Source organism: Dendropsophus ebraccatus, chromosome 6 (assembly GCF_027789765.1).
Source record: "Dendropsophus ebraccatus isolate aDenEbr1 chromosome 6, aDenEbr1.pat, whole genome shotgun sequence".
Taxonomy (NCBI): domain Eukaryota; kingdom Metazoa; phylum Chordata; class Amphibia; order Anura; family Hylidae; genus Dendropsophus; species Dendropsophus ebraccatus.
The window spans coordinates 53,081,654-53,102,006 of NC_091459.1; the positions used below are offsets into that span (position 1 = coordinate 53,081,654).

The window sequence follows — 20,353 nt, forward strand, 5'->3', positions numbered from 1 at the left end:
AGTCATCTGAATATTAGCAAATGTCTCCTCTATATTGGAGAATACTGATCTGCCAGCTATGAATTCCCTCTGATCTTCACTAATCAATACCGGCATTAAATCTATGAGCCTTTGAACAATAACTTTTGCAAAAATTTTACCACCCCTATTTAATAACGAGATCGGCCTATATGATCCTACATCAAGAGGGTCTAGAATAAGTCTAGAGGTCAGAAAAATGTTTCACCCAACTTGCATGCTGCAAATAAGGGATCTCGCTATTCAGGTTTGGAATCGGAAGATGGTGCCTCACTTTCGGGGGCCTCTATATCCGAGGGACAAGAGACAGAGGATCCTATACTCTCAAAAATTCTGTCCGAAGTGCAGAGATGCAATGTTGGAATGTCTGAAATGCAACTACAAATAGGTGGTTTAGTTACGGACGTTTCTTTGATCCGGGATGATCTCCACAAAATCCGAGACCGGGTCCATAATGTGGAAAAAACTGTTAGATCGTATTCAGTCTCAACTTAAGGGTTTAGAGGTTGAAATGAAGTCGCTTAAATCTAACTACTGGGCAGTAGCTAATCGCCTTACAGAAATGGAGGACAGGTCTAGGTGGGCTAACATACGAATGGTGGGTTTCCCGGAGGGGACGGAGGGAGAGAAGTGCATTGAATTCTGTGTTCAATGGATAAGGGATAATATGGATGCATCTCTCCTCTCTCCACATTTTGATATAGAAAGGGCACATAGGGTGCCTTCTAAACCGTTACCTCCGGGCTCCCCACCCGGCGAGAGGGTTTTTTTTTTTTTAAATATTTTTTGAATGGTTAACCCTGTAAGAGTACTTGTGTGGAATGTGAGAGGTCTTGGAGATAGGGTTAAGAGAAGAGCAGTTTTTGACTTGGTAAAGCGCCACCTCCCTACTGTAGTCTGTCTGACAGAGACTCATACCACAGAGGATACAACCTTCAGACTGCAGCAGAGATGGGCGGCACAGGAATTTCACGCCCCTTTACAAGTTACTCTGCGGGTCTCTCCATTTATATTCACAGACAGATTTATTTTTCTTTGATACATAAAAGGATGGATAGAAGGGGTCTATACATTTTTTTACACGCAAAAATTAATGGAGAAGTAATGGTCCTAGCATTTGTGTATCTGCCTCTACCATTTAAAACGGACGTACTTAGAACGCCGGTTGAATATATGAAGGATAAGCCTAACACCCCCCTGATAATATCAGGGGATTTTAATGCAGTAATGTGTCCAGAATTGGACAGGCATTACGAGGTTTGCTGGGGAGGTGGGGTGGAGGGATGTGTGGCGCTCTCTTTATTCTAATAGGATAGCTTTTTCTTGTTATAGTGCATCCTATAAAACGGCTTCTAGAATTGACATGGTTTTGTCGGATGCACTTGCACTCCTTAAAATCAATAACATGAGGTACGAAGGTAAATCACTGTCTGACCATGTCCCTGTTACATTCGAAATAAGGCCGGCCGGGGTGGGGGATCCTGGGAATGTAAAAATTAATTGTTTTAGGATCAACTCATACTGGTTAGAACTGATGAACAACACAGAACTAATAAATAAGGAAATAAATGAATTTTGGGCTATTAATAAAGGGTCCACTTCGGTTCTAATAGTTTGGGACACATTGAAAGCTTTTGTTAGGGGCCTCCTCTATCGGGAGGTAGTACGCCTTAAAAAACTTTAGGCAAGAGGAAAATAAACTCATAGAGGAGGTTAGGACCTCAGAGGCTTCTTATAAGTAAGAGGGGACAATAGAAACCTTTGATCTGATGAAATTAACTCAAGATAAACTCACTGGTTTTCTCTTGGAAAAAGCTCAGCATAAGTTGTTTTTCCAGGGGCAGAAAAATTTTGTTGAGTCAGGGAAACCTAATAAAACTCTGGGAGACGTAGTGAGGACCCAGGACTCTAGACCTGAGATCCCAGCTATTAGGAATGAGAGGGGAGAATTGGTGCTGGGCACCTCATCCGTGTCCTAGGTCCTGGAAAGATATTTTGAGGGGCTATATACCAGCCAAAGTCATCCTGAGCCGGAGTTGATTTCTCAGTTTCTAGAGGATCTGAATCTTCCAAAGGTCTCAGAGGAACAAAAAACAGAGCTGGATTCTTCTATTACAGAATCGGAGATAGAATGTGCCCTGAGATTGTTGGGGAAAAATTCTGCCCCTGGCCCTGATGGTATTCCATTTGCAGTGTACAAGAAATATAAAAAAGCTTTCCTGCCCATAATGTATGAGATGATTAAAGAATCCTGTATACTAGGTGAACTACCCCCTTCAATGTATGAAGCTACGATTATACTTTTACCAAAAAAAGGGAAAGACTTCCATTATATTTATAAAAAAAAAAAAAAAAAAAAAAAAAAAAAAAAGTGATGAAAACGTTTTTTTTGTTTTTTTTTTAGGCTACACAAAACCTGGTTGACCATGTCTATGTGTACATTAAAAGGAACCATTTAAAAACGGATCAGTTAATTGGTCTGCAAAAACCTGGAACTTACACTAACCTTTGTAAATTCCACACAAGTGAAAAACTAAAATTGAAGGCACTGAGTTTAAGAACAAAAAGGTCTGCAACTGCTACGAGTGCAACCTAGCTGGGACTTTAACAGCCATTCACATACAGAAAAATGCAAAACCCCAAATGATTTAAGTAACGGACACAGATATTAGTCATCTCTGCACTTGTTACCTACTGAATCTTCCTGCTACAATGCCTTGTTCTCAATTTATATGCTCGTCTTTCGACTTTGACTCAATTCACCCCACCTGTCCAAGTGAAATATACATGCCTATCCTTCCTCAGCAGTCTCATATCCTGTTCCAGATGACAAGTCAACTACACTACAGAACAACGTGAATAGGGGGAGGAAGATGGAAGAAACTGTGTATAGACTGTCTCTACTGCTGTCATATTGATGTTTCTATTATTGATCTTGAGTTTCAAGTTGAGCATACTTGTAATATATTTAGGCAAAAAAATATGTTTTTATACAGAGTACTGTTTGCATGCCTTTCTTCCTTTATAGTGTGCTTCTCATCTGCTGGTTTCCACTCTGTGTTCTTGCTTTCTTCATGCAGTGTACTGTCAGGTATGAAGACAAGTTATGAGAGTATAAAAAATAGCTTTAATTGCTAATTCTGCTTCTAAATAGTAGCCACGGTCAGTGCTGCTCATGCATAGGCCCTGCTCTCTGTATAGGCAACAGCGCAGTACCATTTACAGGGAAACTTGTGAAAGGTTTTCGTTTAATTAAACTGGCATCAGAAAAGTTATATAGATTTTTTAGACCACCCGGGCATCCCCCCCATCACCCCCCCCCCTCCATCTCTACATCAAAGAGCCTTGGATATGTTTGTTACATAACCTGCCCACTGAGAAATGTAAAATATGTTACTTAATACGTGTATTCTATGCAATTGTACCTCATACTCCTTGTCATACCACAACTTATCTCTGGGGGTATCTACCCACCTTGATTGTTTGTAAACTGTTTACTATGCAAAAAACGATAAAATAATAAAACATGTTTTATAAAGAAAAGTTATATAGATTTTTAATTTAATTCTATTTAAAAAATCTTAGGTCTTCTAGTACTTATGAGCTGCTGTATGTCCTGCAGGAAGTAGTGTATTCTCTCTAGTCTGACACAGTGCTCTCTGCTGCCACCTCTGTCCATGACAGGAACTGTCCAGAGCAGAAGAGGTTTTCTGTGGGGATTTGCTACTGCTCTGGACAGTTCCTGACATGTACAGAGAGCACTGTGTCATACTAGAAATAATACACCTCTTCCTGCAAAACATGCAGCAGCTGATAATTACTAGAAGACTGTTTTTTTTTTAAACAGAAGTTAATAACTTTCTGACACCAGTTGATGTGAAATTCACCTGCGTACCCCTTTAATTTGAGTCCAACACCATAGCTGAGGATGATGGGTGAGGCTGAGGAGTCCTACTTGGTTGCAGTTTTATTACTATCCATACCTATTTTACAGTCAGGGAAAGTTACACAGTTTTGCTCATCCATGTCCTTTATCATACACACCTTGGAACTGCGAATCCCATTGTTTGCTTATTTCCAGAGACTGTCAACTTCGCAATTTTAGGAACAATTTGTGTATCCGGAGAAGGCAGTTCCCTTACTTTGCCTATAACGTGAAAAAAAAAAAAAAGTGAATTTTTTTAAATCAGACTCTGCTTTTCCTACTTTTACTCATCCCCAAAAGATTTAAATTCAAAGGTTTCAAGGTGTGCGTGATCAGAGAAGAATTACTAAAGTGATGATACAGCCATAGATTAAATTCCTACCTGCGCAGCCTGAATATACCCAGATAGGATCCTAAGTAGAGTACAATTACAGTGTTTAATGTCTGGTTTAAGATGCATTTAAAAAAAAACAAAAACGACAGGACTCTTGTGAGACATCTTATCTGAGTAATGAGGCGAAAATCAGTGATCAATTTCAAATATATTCCAATAGCCAACAAAATGTGAAAAATTCATTTTTGGCAGCTTTCACACAAGTGTAATACAGACATACTTGCACATCCATATTATGGTTGCAAGTAATGGTCTGACCACTGGTCTTATGACCCAAACTGACGGCCACCAGTAGTAATATGGATGCAGAAATGCATCTGCTTAATGGTATTCCGCTCAGAATTAACCAAGGTGCAGAACATAAACAACCTATTTTTACCTTTCTGCGTTCCCCCGGTATTCTCCTACATCATCTTCAGTCTTTGGCCGAACAATCCCGCCTCCACCTCAGAGACTAGCTTGTCTGCCAATGACAGCCCGCTCAGCCAACCACTGACTGATCATGCATTTTATCTAATGAAGAGGAGTATACCTCCTGAACGCATCATGTTCTCTGCTGCATGAAATAAACTTTTTGCATTCTCCTACTACTGGACATCTTTGGGCACTTTGTTTGGATAGTGCTACGGAGTACCATAACCTTTTGCACTTTCCATTCTTTTTATATCACTGACTGTGAAAGGACATCGATGCAGCCAGTGATTGGTTGAGCGGGCTGTCACTGCCAGGTGATTCTGTCTCTGAGGAGGAGACAGGAACGTTCAGCCGGAAACCGAAGATGGCACACTGGGGGAGTGCGGAAGGGCAAGAATAGGCTGTTTGTTAGCTTCTGCACCATGAGCCATTGATGTGAGAAGTAAAAGGTCGACTATGAAGGTTTGTGTAGGCAGCCTCATGCGCTACAGTGAAGCAGCTCACTGCCCAAATGAACCAGGGGGCTTCCAGATATGTAAAACAGCAAACTGTACTACATATGGGGTTTCAAAAGCAGGCGGGTGGTCACTGCACCTCAGCTAACAAAGTTACATAGCAAGCAATGGCTTCAATTGGACTAGTATAAAAATGACATCTCCGCTGATCAGCAAGAAGTTGCCCGAATCATGTTTTCTGAAATGTCAGAGAACAAACACCCAGCAATCTTTTTAAAAAAATCTTTAGAGCAGTTTTTTAAATTACGTGTATATGGAGAGGGCAAGAGTGTATATATATATATATGGTATGTCCTAGCACTTGCAGGTTGCTGTTGCACTCTTCTGGTTTTATTTTTATAATTTCTGGAAGACCACCAGCTGGGGAATGCTTTTGAGAGCCCACTCACCCATGTGAAAAGCACTCAACAGTTGTATATGAATCCATCTTGCACATCATATAGACTAGGGATGAGCGCAACTCGAGCAAGCTCAGATTCGATTGTTCTCCATTTGATTACCAGTAGTTGAATGCAGCCCTAGCGAGTCCTAGAAAACATGAATATGGGCTATGGCTGTATCTAGGTTTTCCTGGACCTCATAAGGCTGCATCCAGCTTCTTCAGCCACTGGTATACAAATGCCTCAGGCTCAGGTTTGCTCATCTTTAGTACCTGCATACCATGTATCATAGCACTGTTGGATTGAATTACTGGAGAATAAGCTGTACTTTAGGACTATGCAGTTGTGCATTTGAACAAGAAATTCACAAGAAAGTTAGGGGTGGAAAGACTTCCAAATTGTATTATACATAAGGACACCAAACGCTTCTTGGACGGTAATTGGCCAAGTACGGTGCAATCAATCGGTGCAATAAGGCCTTTAACGGAATTGATCATTTCTCAATTAAAAGGTATAGAAAAACCCCATAGAGGTGGTGATAAAGACACTCGTTCTCTTGAGAACATTTCAGTTGTGTATAGTAGTTATGATTGTAACCACATTTGGTTTTTAAGGTTAGAGAGACTGCCTAGTTAATAACTTTTATCTTCTGAACCACAAACGTCTGGGGCTTGGCTCTTGCCACATAAGCTTCACCTTTTCATAAAAGTCTGGCCACAATGAAGACGTACTATAGCCGTGGTGTATGTGAAGTAAAAGTACATCCTTTGCTAATACTTTAGATATTATCTAGAAAGATACTAGCTCTACTCATATGACAGAAACAGATAAACAACTGGTATACTGAGAAATATCATATTATAGAAATAGCAAGATTTTTCACTAAAGTCAATGGAATAACATTTTCCAAGTGAAATACACACAAAAATACACCTATGGCTGTATCCATGTTTTCCAGGACTCACTAGGGCTGCATCCAACTTCTTCAGCCACCAGTAATCAAATGCCGAACGATCGGACTCGAGCATGGTTAAGTTGTGCTTATCTCTAGTCACGATCCGATTGTATCGTAGGAGTCGTGTAGTCCGTGGAGTGTGGAGTTGGATTGTTATCCGATGCAGTGCGAAGTTGGTTGTATCGTAGGGACTTGTATCAGAGAAAAGGTGCTTACATACAAATGTAAGAAAGCCAAACTGTTAAAAAATTTGCACTTCAATTGCACATCATTTTGGTGCCAAAGCGTGGCTATAATTTGCATAAAACAGAAACAACTAAGGTGCCAAAATGACGTTCAACAACGTTTGCAAAACGGAAAAAAAAAAAAGACACTGTGGGAACATACTGTAGCCTTTCACTACGTTTTTGCCAGCAGTTTATTGATAAATTGAGCCAGAAACCAGAGAGTGCTATATACAAAGCAATAAAACATGTATGCTTAATAATGTGCACAATCGTGGTGTGAACACAGTCTAAGTCCTGTTTGGAACAGTTTTTTTTTTATTGTTGTTCTTTTCTTTTTTTTTTCTGGGGGGGGGGGGCAACCGTGGCTTTCTATTTGGCATCATTCTTTCTATTCCTATATTCCTGCATTCAGTTCTTAAAAACAAAACAGCCATTCCCCTTCTCTATGGAACAGTTCTGGTAAATTCTCTGAGCTCCCACAATGCACTAATCCATGCAAACAGGAAGCGAACACAATTCTGAAATGAGCTTCACACATCAGCGGAGGAGAATCATGTATGTGACTCATCATTAGATCTGTACAAGACAAGCAACATGCCTGCAAGTCCACACGTTTATTGTACTACTGTAAAATACAGTTCAATCATTAAGGGTCCTATAAGACAAAGCAATATTTCGTTTTCTCAGATTACAATTACAATCGGTATTTATATGAATTATCAAAATGACCAACGAATGATGTGTACATACACTTAAGGCTTGAGAATGATTAACAATGGTTTTATGGTCAGCTCAAAAGATACGATCAACAACGCACAAACAAATTTTCGTTAGTCGTTTGATCGTTGCCTGCATACACATGGAAGAAATACTGGTTACATTTGATAACATGTTAAGATTTTTCTGCACAATAATCATTCCATTTAATAGGGCCCTAAGACATTAAAAAAAAAGGAAAATACCCTGCGCAATCCGGAGAAAAATTTTATACACAAACTGTTGGATTATGTACTAAGTAACCCACTTTAAATTCATTAACCCAATACTTGTGTGCAAGTAATATTTTTACAGTAGTGTTCCACAGATTTACTGTTCTCATGGTAAAGACGACAATCTTTTTTTCCTCCAGGCAGAGACCTGGTTTTTTTAAGGGGTATTTACATCTTTTCACCATATTTCTTATACAGGTAATTTATATACTAAGTGTAAAAGTCATTAAAACTTTTTTTTTTCCTTTCCAGAACTCAATTGTACAAGCGATTTTAAGAAATTCTGTAATGGGTTTTATTAGGCGAAAAAGCCTCTTTCTGTTCTCAAAAAGCTGTTCTGCAGCCCCCCGCCTCACTTTTTATCTGCTCAATATTAGGCCTTATGCACACGTTCAGTAATTTTTTCTGGTCCTGAAACAACCTGCTAAAATTTACGGATTGGACATCCGTATTGCATCCGTATTTCCGTAAATCCATTTTTACTACTCCAATGCTTTTCAATGCACTTCATCCGTATTTTTTTACGGAAATACGGATGCCAACATGTTACAATCCGCAAACAATTGATTTCAATGAGAGGATCCGAAAAAAAAAAAAAATAAATCAGGGTCCGCACCGGGTCCGTACTAGGACATGTCCTTTTTTTTTCAGGATTGATTTTCATCCATTTCTGCTACTGATAGTGTGAATAGCCCAATAGACATCAATGTGCACTAACTCGGATCCGTAAATTACGGAACGTGTGCATAAGGCCTTAGCCAAATCCATCTTTATTACAGAGAAGTAAATTGAAGGCAGGTTCTGCTGTGTCCATTATATCCTATGGAGGGAGGAGGGTCTGAGGACGATGGGTGAGCAGGAAGAGGACAGAACCAGCCCCTGGAGCTTGCAGACCGTCTTGGCACGTAAACCGCTGGATTCCCAGGTCAGAAAGCCCAGTGCTCATCTGGGAACTTGGTGAGATAAGATTGCAGGGTGTTGTGTTATGCTCTCTGCTATACACAAGCTGTTTGTCTCCTCTCTGTGCTCCCTCACCCCCCTCCTCCATAGAACATAATGGGGCTGCAAAACAGCTTTTTGAGTACTAAAAGGAAACTCTTACTTAATAAAAACTATTACAGGAATTCTCGCTGATAATTTGCAGTGTTTTCTGCCACTCTGCCCCACGCATTCCCACTTCACTCTCCGTCCATGACACAGACATGTCAATTCTTTGGACGGACGGCGGAATCTGCCTGAGTCTATGGCATGGGAAGAGAGTGGAGCGGGAGTGTGTGGGGACGAGCAGAGAAATCCGCTGCAAGTTATCCGCCAGAATTCCTTAGTGTGCACATGAACACATAAAAATGAACGTACGTACGTCGCCTATGGACATCCACACGCCTGAACCGCCTGACCCCAAATTTGGTTAATGCGGTGGGGGTGGGGGATATCCCTCAATGCCTATGGTTGGCCCGAAGGCTTAAAAAAACTTAACCTTTATTATCTATTCAATTTAAAATAAGAATGTGCTCAAAACAATTATAGTGGTGCAGTTGTAAATTAAAATAGGATTGGGTTGGTGTGTTACCTTCGGGGGGTGAGCAACAGGAGTTTTGTACTCCTTGAGAAAGAGATAGCGGTCAGAATAGAAGCACCACGGCTGCTGGTGCTAAGCTAGTGAACTCCCGTTCTATCAAATTGCAAGACGTGACAGACAAATGATAAGCACAAAACACGTTTGCTGTCTAAGACCACTGTAAGGATTCTTCCCCCAAAAAAACAACCTCTCATTAATCCTAACGCTGAGAGATGCAGCCGTGTCCCATTGGGGACAACGCTGTATGGCTCAGTATATGCGATTTAGTATACGCATCTGTTGCAAAGGCAACAGTGGGTTTTAATCTAGGATATGGGAATCTAAACTGAGTGGGTTGATAGGTATGAGTTTGATAGAATGTGAGTTTACTGAGTGGGTTTGATAGAGTGGGTTAGAGTTCACTAGCTTAGCACCAGCGGCGGTGGTGCTTCTATTCTGACCGCTCTCTCTTTCTCAAGGAGTACAAATTGAATAGATAATTAAGGTTCAAGAGGACCTGTCACCCCCGATGCCAGGGTGGCAGGCTCCCGACCCCCCCGCTAGAGCCGCTCATACTTAATTGATCACTGAGATGAGTCCGACGCTCATAGAGAATGAATGGACTCACCATTCAATCTCTATGAGCGTCGGACTCATCTCAGCGGCGCACGCGCCAGGCTTGCCCGGCACTGGCCGAAGAAGCGGGACACGGCGCGGTCAAGTAAGTGTGAGGGTCTCTAGCGGGGGGTCGGGAGCCTGACACCCTGGTTGTAAGTCTCCGGGCTAACCACAGGCATTCAGGGATATCCCCCCACCGTATTAACCAATTAAACGTGCCTCCTGGACTAGGCTGGGATCCCCCCCCCTTGTCTGACCCTAAATTTGGCACGAAGATACATTGGGTGCCCTGAAAAGTTAGAGCAAAGGTTCTGTCCTTTCCAGATGTACAGGAGAGGAGGGGGATGGGGGAAGATGGCCCCATAGAAATGAATGTGAGAATCACCACACTGCCCACACAGGTGACATAAGAGCTGTGTGTCTCCCCAGTAAGGGTATGTTCACACTGAGCAAATACAGCAGGAATCCCGCCGTGTTCAGTGTCTGACAGTGAGTGAATGAGAAGGCACGCGCGTCCGCTTCCTCCTCTCTCAAAGAAGTGACATGGCACCTCTTTGAGCAGATAGCCGCGGCAGCGCTCTCCCATAGACAGGCAATGACACACTGAATTCTGCCTGATTTGCTTGGTGTGAACATACCATCATGCACAGGTGAGGGAATTAGCCTCAGCCAGAGCTATAGATACATGAATGTGCAGAACCAAAGAACCACAATCACAAATATGACCAGGCCTGGTGGTAGCTTAGGAGGAGTTTGGGGAAAAAAACACCCACAAAAATAAAATAGTAGAATGTTCTGGAGAACAGATTTTAATCACAAAGATGCTGTCAGTGTTTGATCACACACCCCTCCTCTCACACTAATGGTAGTTGGGAAGGTATACTGAAGCCTTAGCAACCAGTATGTTTACTACTTTCATTTTCAAAGGGAGCTGGAATCTGTTTGGTTGCTAGGGGCCTCATCTCCCATTCTATCCTCCACTCTTTGGGCACAGAACTGCTCAGATCTCCCACCACCACACACAATGGACTCTTCCATCTCAGAAAGAAAACTCCAACTTTTCCCTGACCACCCTTAAAGGGGTTGGTCACTTTATAGAGTAATTGTTCTGTGTACAGTATTAGTAAGTGTATTTACATTACTTACTGACAGCAGCTCCCTGTGTACCTCATAGAGCTAAAAATCAGACTCATATCCTCCAGGCTGGGCTGTCCTGCTCTGCGGTCAGTCTGTCCTTAAGATGGCCGACATGTGGAAGCATGTGACCATCTTCTACACAGCCTGACCATAGAGCAGGACAGCACAGTCTGGAGGAGGGGAGTCTGATTTTAGTTGTATGGAACACATAGGGAGCTGCTGTCGGTATATACAGTAAGTACACTTACTAATACTGTACAATGAATTTTACTATAGCCCTGGTGCTTTATTACTGATCTATAGAGAAAATTCTTAAAGTGACTCTGTACCCACAACCTGACTCTCCGCCTGTACCTTTGGATAGCTGCTTTTAATCCAAGATCTGTCCTGGGGTACGTTTGGCAGGTGATGCAGTTATTGTCATAAAAAATAAAGTTTAAACTTGCAGCCCTGTGTCAAATTGACCTGGCCTAGAGTGTGTGTGCCCTAGGATTGCACCACCCCTCCATGCCTCCTTCCCACCCTCTTCATCATTAGGAATGCCCCTAGAACAATTTCTTCTATTCATCACCTGTATGAACACTGCCCATAAGCTGGATCGTTAAGGAACCTGTGCAGTGTTCAGGTGATGAAGCCCGGGGGCTTTCCTAGTGAAGAGGAGGGCGGGGAGGAGGGAAGGAGGGGTAGTGAAATGCTAGGGCACACACACACACACACACACACTACGCCACGTCAATTTGACACAGCACTGCAAGTTTAAAAGTTGTTTTTAGGACAATAACTGCATCACCTGCCGAACGGACCCCAGGACAGATGTTGGATTAAAGCAGCTATCCAAAGGTACAAGTGGTTTGGAAGGGTCTGGTTGTGGGTACAGTTGCTTTAACCCTTTGTAACTAAATGTATGTGAGAAAATGTTTTTTTTTTCTGGTTTTAATAATTAAGGGGGAGATTTATCAAACATGGTGTAAAGTGAAATTGGCTCAGTTGCCCCTAGCAACCAATCAGATTCCATCTTTCATTCCTCACAGACTCTCTGGAAAATGAAAGGTGGAATCTGATTGGTTGCTAGGGGCAACTGATCCAGTTTCACTTTACACCATGTATGATAAATCTTCCCCAAGGTCCTTAGATTGAAAGAACACAAAATATCAGTGAGGAATATTTATACAATTCATCTGAAAATTCATTCATAAAATTTTGAAAGATTTTTTTTAAAGCTGGAGTTGATACATTTTTCCGACTCCACAGCCCTGGTTAATACATACCAGCAATATGCAGTGAGTGAAAATATTCATTTACATGACACATTGGCAATACTAATATAAAAACTATGTACATCTTGAGTCTTCTTTCACGAGACAAATGTCATTTACATACCACATTATCAATCGCTGCTTAGGTTACATTTTGTGGTTACAGATGTTACACATTTGCTTCAGGTAAGGAAGCAGCAAACCGCAAGCTTGCTATCCGTGGACAAAAGCAAAAATAGATAAACTACAAGTGCTCGATTGATCGAGGACAAGATGTACAGCCTGAACATTCAGATATAAATTCAGTAAACCCCAAGACAGGTTTCCCAGGGGGTCAAGGAAATGAAGTTTTGGGAAGCCATTTGCTAGGTGCCTTTTTTGAGTAATAATTAACCATTTAAAAATGGCAATTTAAGTTATGACTAAAATTTGCCATACAGCTTACAAGCCTTTATAACTTTCTGACAAATGTTGCTTTAAAAACAATTTTCCCCCTGGAGTAACCCTGTTGCATCTGTACTATGGATTCCAGTTACTTCTGTGCCAGAAACATTTGATACAAGGGTGCATTCACACGTAATGGATCCGCAGTGGATTTTATGCTGCGAGTTTGCAGCAAAATCAACTGTGAATCCTGGTAATGTGAAGTTCAATGGGGTTACATACTCCCAGCAGAATTTTCATTCCGCTGCAAATATATAACCTGGCCCGTTTAACCGCCCGCAGCATACATTACCTGCTCAGCGCCGCGGCTGCTTGCGAGGCTCCTGCCTCTAGTCGGTTCCCATCAGCCAATCCGTCCATGGCACCACTGATTGGCTGAGCGGGACAGACGGGAGCCTCACATGCAGCCGCAGCGCCGAGCAGGTAATGTTTGCTGCGGGCGGTTAAAGGGGCCAGGTTTTATACTCGCAGCAGAATGAAATTCCGCTGCAGGTATGTAACCCCATCGAACTTCACACTACCAGGATTCACAGCGGATTTCGCTGAAAACTGGTACGTGTGAATGCATCACTTTTTTTTTTAGATAGAGAGAAAAAAAAAAAAAAAAAAAAGGGAGACCCTTAAAGGACAGATGCCCATAGAGAATGAATGGGGAGTCCGATGCTCCGTCATTCTCTATGGGCATCGGACTCATCTCTCAGCGCGCGCGCAGGGCTTCGGGCGCTGAAATCTCCGTGACCCACCCGGCTCAGGAAGCGGGACCCGGCGGGATCACGTGAGTATAGGTGGATCTAACAGGGGGTCGGGAGCCTGTCACCCCGGCACGGGGGGTGACAGGTCCTCTTTAATGCCTGCAGTCACATGCTAAGAATTATTAGCAGCGCTCTTCTGCATATCTTTATACACCCAAAAATACAGAACATCTGCTGCACAATTACTGCTGAATAGGACTTTCAGGTTGACCTTCAAGCACAGGGGTGGTCCTTTTCAGGACAACAAATCAGTTTTTCCTGAAGAATCAGATGTGATGGGCTAGGCTTGGGCTATGTAGATTTGCAATTTATTAAGTTAAAATCATTTATATATATAATACCTAGAAGTACCCACTTATACTTTAGAGAATGCAAGATCAGACCATCAGGAAAGCGTACAATGTAGCATCCAGTTGTAGGGAAATGATTTGTATGACTCACAGTGGAGAGCACCAGTGGTGGTCACCAGTCCCCCAGCTTCTTTCCACTGGCAAAACACAGTGACCCTTGAAGGGATTGTCCAGCGAATTTTTTATTTTTTATTTTTTTTTCCAAATCAACTGGTGGCAGAAAGTTTTGTAGATTTGTAATTTACTTCCATTTGAAAATCTCCAGTCTTCAGTACTAATCTCCAGTACTTATTAGCTGCTGTAAGTCCTGCAGGAAGTGGGGTTTTCTTTTTAGTCTGACACAGTGCTCTCTACTGACATCTCTGTCCGAGACAGGAACTGTTCACAGCAGCAGCAAATCCCCATAGAAAACCCATACTGCTCTGCACAGTTCCTGTCTCAGACAGACATGTCAGGAGAGAGCACTGTGTCAGACTAAAAAGAAAACATTTCCCATAGAGCATACCGCAGCTGATAAGTATGGGAAGATTTGAGACTTTTAACTAGAAGTAAATTACGAATCTATATAACTTTCTGAAACCAGTTGATTTGAAAGAAAAAGATTTTTGCTGGATATCCCCTTTAAGTGAAAAATAGGCATCAGCAGCTTCATGGCATGGCTTTCCATAGCTAAGCAGCTGCATCCAAGCCTTACATCACCACACACAATGGCAAGTGCCAGATGGCACGGTGGAATCTGAAGCAGTAGGGATGAGTTCTTTGTAGTGAGCAATCACCACATCTATCTGGTAGTATGATGGATAAGTCTGGGTACAGCAAATGCTAGGGCAATGTTACTCATCTGATTGCATTGTGTGTGTGTGTGTGTGTGTGTGTGTGTGTATATATATGTCACCTACTGACTACCTCCAGTGTATGATGGATAAATCCACAGGCTGCCATGGGTGACATTAATTACATCCTGAACCGGAAAACTCATGTGAGCGATGTATGGTAAGAAGGATATGCCGCCACACATGAATTTTCAGATATGGAGGAAAAATGTTCTAGGTTTCCATTCCTAGTGATTTCCAGGGAACACCATATGGCTGGTTAGTAATGTCCTGTAGGCCTTTCAGTTAGATGTCCATGAATCCCATTGATGTCATGTCAGTGTTAGAAGATGGAGCCAATAGTATCTGAATGCATTTGAGCACAAGGAATGACAGTTCAAGGTACTTCTTGAGTGCCACCTACTGGCAAAATGCAGTCAAAGCAGCAAATCTGGACAGTAGCCATACATGTTAAACTGACCATGTTAATCTCACCTGTATAAGGGCTTCCCAAGGAAGAATGAAAGATCAGGATCAGTCATGGTGGACTTATAACTTTTATTCTGTCCAGAGATATGAGCTGGACAGAGAGGTCTACCAGTGGCTTGTCTGTTTGTTCCTTTACAACATGAGAAGAGGAGGGAGGAGATATTGGGTGGTCTTTAAAGGGGTTATCCAGCGCTACAAAAACATGGCCATTTTCCCCTGTCTTGTCTCCAGTTTGGGTTGGGTTTTGAAACTCAGTTCCATTGAAGTAAATGGAGCTTAATTGCAAACTGCACCTGAACTGGAGACAACAGTAGGGGGAAAAGTGGCCATGTTTTTATAGCGCTGGAAAACCCCTTTAAGCATACAGCACATCTTTTACACCACAAGGGAAAAGCTCATCTAATCAATAGGCTTGAAGACAAAGTACACCTGTGAAAAATGTGCTCACCTGTGAACACAGTCCATCATGTGCAGAACTGCTGTTTTGTCCCTTTTTATTTATTGAAAGGGGTATTCCACTCAGGTAGAATACATGTTGAATCATCCCCCCATTCTATACATGTCATTATATTTTCAGTCTTCTTCCCAAAGTTCAGAGCTGCTGCTTTCTGCTGAAGACACAGAAATCTGTGTGTGAGCCTATCACCGTCTCCCACCTCCTCCCCCAGCCTTTCGAAACGGCTCATGTAAACCGTGTCCCTGCTGCCTCTGTCTCTGCATTGTGTAATGTCTGAAGGGTCCATCTGAAGTCAAGTTGCTGGCGGTTTCATTGTAATTAACCCTCCCGGCATTACACAATGCAGAGACAGACGGACAGGAACAATGTTTACATGAGCCACCTCAGAAGGTGGGGGGGGGGGGATGGAGAGAACAACTCTCATAGTTTGAGTCTTCAGCAGAAGCAGTAGCTCAGAACTGGGAGAAGGAGACTGAAAAGATAATAGGTATGAAAGGAACTGTTAGTCTCCAGGAGGGGGATAATTCAACATGTATTTTAACTGAGCGGAATACCCCTTTTCAACAGTGTGTGAACACAGCCTTTTGTGTTTTCAATCCACTCCTGGTTTTGGTTGCAAAATACTGTGTAAGAACATATCCTAAGGTTCCAAGCACAGGGAGCAAAAGTGGCAGACTTCTCCATCGTGGAATGCCACCAGCCTCAAGTTCATTCTTTAGCGTGGAGAGAGGAGGTGCACGATCCTCCCATCAACTGTCATTATGACAGGGGGGGCTGGCGGCATTCCACGGGGGAGAATTCCACCACAGAATTCCGTCACTTTTGCTCCATATGCACAGAGCCTAAATATGTATTTAGTGGAATTGTCCAGGTGTCTGCGTTCTTCCAAAACAGTGCCACACCTGTGCATGGGTTGTGCTTGGTGCTGCAACTTGGATTCACTTCAATGAAGCAGAGCGGCAACAGCCAACAGCTCCTACAGGTAGGCATGGTCCTAGTTCTGGTAGTTTTCAGAGGATATCTATAGGTCTTACAGATCACATCAGCAACACTTCCTATTGACAAGTCATACACTAACAATTTGGGAAAGCCCCTTAATACAAAAGAATGGGATGGTTCAGCGGATTCCAGTTCTTAATGTAACTTGCCTGTGACACTATAATGTATTCTACTTATACTATTTCTGGTATGGTGGTAATAGCTTTCATTTATTTGAGTTTATCTACAAGTATACAAATGTTACACAGAACAGGGTTATTCAGGTACCCTGACTGGGGCTTTCTTGAGCGACTACGAACATTTACTTGCAGACAGTTTCAATCTGTCTGTACAAGATACTCAGAACACTACTGTGTAAAGATTCAGAGAACATCAGACTTTTTCAAAGAAGCTCACTAAACGCAAAACAAATACTGGTTACAAAACAAGGCTACCTGCAAGCACGGCGAAAGTAAGCGTTCACACGGTAACTGCAAGAACGGACACCAACAGAGGAGGAGAAGAGAATGTTATAATAAGTAGGCTCTATGGCCTTTAAGTGATTCTGTACCCGTTGACACCCCCCCCCCCCCCCTGAACCACTGGTTCCATTTGTTAGATGAATTCAAGTATGTCCCCGATCTGTTTTTCAAAATCTTCCTGGTGCTGTTTTTGGTGTTAAAATCCACCCTTTATTGTGCAGCAGCGTCAATAAGGCCAGGCCTGGAGCATTTATTCATACTATAGGCTTGTAACGCCTCTAAATACTCCTCTTATACTACTTATTTTATTAAAGGGCCACTCTAGTGAAAATTTTCTTTCAAATCAACTGGTGTTAGAAAGCTATATAGATTTGTAACTAACTTTAATTATCTGAGGTTCTTCCAGTACTTATCAGCTGCTGTATGTCCTGCAGTAAGTGGTGTCTTTCTAGTCTGACAGTGCTCTCTGCTGCCACCTCTGTCCATGACAGGAACTGTCCAGAGCTGTAGCAAATGCCCACACAAAATCTCTCCTGCTCTGGACAGTTCATGGCATGGACAGAGGTGGCAGCAGAGAGCACTGTGTGAGACTGGAAAGTATACACGTTTTTCTAATGTTTATGGCTAATTTTGGTGGACTTGTATCTTTTTCACCCTTGCTATGTAAAGGTCATTTGCATGGTTTCTGTATGTCTTATGTTACTTGTTTCCCAACCTCATGAATAGAACATGCAGAAGCACATGACAGATTTCACAGATTTCGCCACAGAACCCACACATATTCTGCATCAATTCTACCTCCAAACCACATCCCATTCTTTTAAAATGAAATCCGTGTCGCCGTGTAATGCAGCACAGAGTTTTCCCCATTTCCCATTCTGATAACTGTAATGCAGGAAAGGCGACATTTCACTTTTGAATACGTGAAGAAAGCAACCTTAACAATCTTGTGCCCAAGATTCCATGGTCCTATCTGTGTTCTGGACGCCAGCTGCTTCATCATAGCTGGACAGACACAGGCAGAGGACCAGGGAAAGGTAGGCACATGAGCTGCAATGGGATGGTGAGTGTACAGGGTTTTATTTTCCCCTTTAAAAATAAAAAACGGGAAAAAGTAGCTGGCACGCTGCATCTTTAAGCTAGTGATAACAATTACCAGCTGAGGGCGCTAGAGCACTGTAAAAAAAAAAAAAAAAAAAAAATTCTAATATATAATAGAAGGATCATATGCACTGTGCTCACATAGTATTGTGGTCAGAGTTAGCCACTTAGCCAGAACTAGGAGTGGAACTGACAGATTAAAAACATTGTTACTGACTGACACAGCATGTCATAATGAATGATGATGTCGGGGGTTCTGAATTCAGGTCTGTAAAACATTGTCAGTTCACGTACCATGAATGTCCCATTACCCTGTACAGCAGCACCCTGGCCTCTCACTGTGCAGGGTCTGACTCCACTTGTGACTCCAAATAAATGGAATTGTACTGCAGGAGCCGGCCTTACTGGGAGACTGGGAGTGCTGCTGCACAAATAAAAAACTTAGGACAGGGCTGATTTAGTGCTGTAGTCCTTTAAAGAGGTTTTCCAGAGCTACAAAAACATGGCCACTTTCTTCCAAAGACAGCCCCGCTCTTGTCTCCAGCTTGTGCAGGTTTTGCTGCTCAGTTCCATTGAAGTGAATGGAGCTTAATTGCAAACCACACCTGAACTGGAGACGAGAGTGGTGTTATCTCAAAGAAAGTGGCCATGTTTTGTAGCACTGAAGGACCCCTTTAAAGGATAACTCCCGTGCTAAGAAGAAAGGGGGGAGATAAGACGGGGGTCTGTCATGAAGGGAAGATAAACAAGTGACAGGACTCCTTCACTCACTGAGTCCACTCGGCAGCAGGAAGGGGGGGTGTCGTGTCCTGTAGCTGGTTATGTGCTGGCAGTCAGTCCCGAGGGAAGATAAGCAAGTGACATGACTCAGATAGCTTGCAGTTGCTCAGCCAATCGGAGCTGAGCAAGCTGAGTCACCTGACAAGGCAGGGGAGGGGGAGGCTGGTGTAACAGGAGCTAGACCAGCCCTCCTGCTGATGACTCATGGTCACAAGAAGGAGCTGAGAGAAGAAACTGGTGACGACAGTAATTAGGTATGTGTGAGTTAGGACACTTCCTGGTGGGGGGTGGAGGGGGGAAAAGACAGGGAAGGGAGGCAGATAGGTGATTGAAGCACATTACAGAGTTATAAAACTTTGTAATGTGCTTCAATTGCTGGGAAAAAGTTTTTCATGGGAGTTGTCCTTTAATCTCAGGATTAGGGGATGTCAGACCTCTGGAACCTGACAATACACTATCACATTATAGATGGGAATTCACACGGCAAGACCTACAAATTTTCTTTTTGAAACTCTTGGCCTCCATTTGCCCTTTGCCCTTTTTGACCCGATTAGAGTAAAAATATGATATGTTTCAATTTGCATCAGTTACCACTGATGATACCAAAGTACCAGATTTTGGTATATGTTTCCATCCCTGTGTATGTGGGTTATAATACTTATCAACACAATCTACATTCTAGCTTTCACCTTGTTCTCGGTGCTATACATAATGTTATTGCATTTCCCCCATAAATGAGCTGCCGTGTCTAGTCCTTCAGACAAAAATATTAATGTGTTATTCCCATTATAAACTACACTTCATTCTATCCCTCCCAATTAGAGTTAAAAGAAGCAGAGTTGTTAAAGGAGAAACAGGCAAAAACTATTTCAAATAGACAGAAAGTTACACATTTGTAGTTTTCTTCTATTTTAAACTCTGAAGGCATTCAGCACTTATCTGCTATATATCCTGCAGGAAGAAATGTATTGATTCCAATCTGACACAGTGCTCTCTGCTGCCACCTCTGTCCATTTCAGGAACTGTCCAGAGTAGGAGAGGTTTTCTATGGGGATTTGCTACTGTTCTGGACAGTTCCTGATATGGACAGAGGTGGCAGCAGAGAGCACTGTGTCAGACTGGAGAAAATACACCACTTCCTGCAGGACATGCAGCAGCTGATAATACTGGAAGGTTATATAACTTTCTGACACCAGTTTATTTGAGAGAAAAATACATTTCACTGTTAGACCGCTTTAATTACTGACCACACTAGGCCGGTATCCACATTGTATGGACCTTTCATTATCAGAATAATCTCCTCCATACATATCCCAATGGGA

General features: G+C 42.4%; 1 protein-coding gene across 1 annotated transcript in view; it reads right to left on the minus strand.

The window, feature by feature from the left end:
* HBS1L (HBS1 like translational GTPase) overlaps positions 1-20,353 on the minus strand; it is an 89,839-nt gene that overhangs the window by 52,134 nt on the left and 17,352 nt on the right. The window contains exon 5 of the mRNA XM_069974983.1: positions 4,063-4,165. Within this exon, the coding sequence (XP_069831084.1) occupies positions 4,063-4,165 (103 nt within the window). The remainder of the gene's footprint in view (positions 1-4,062; positions 4,166-20,353) is intronic.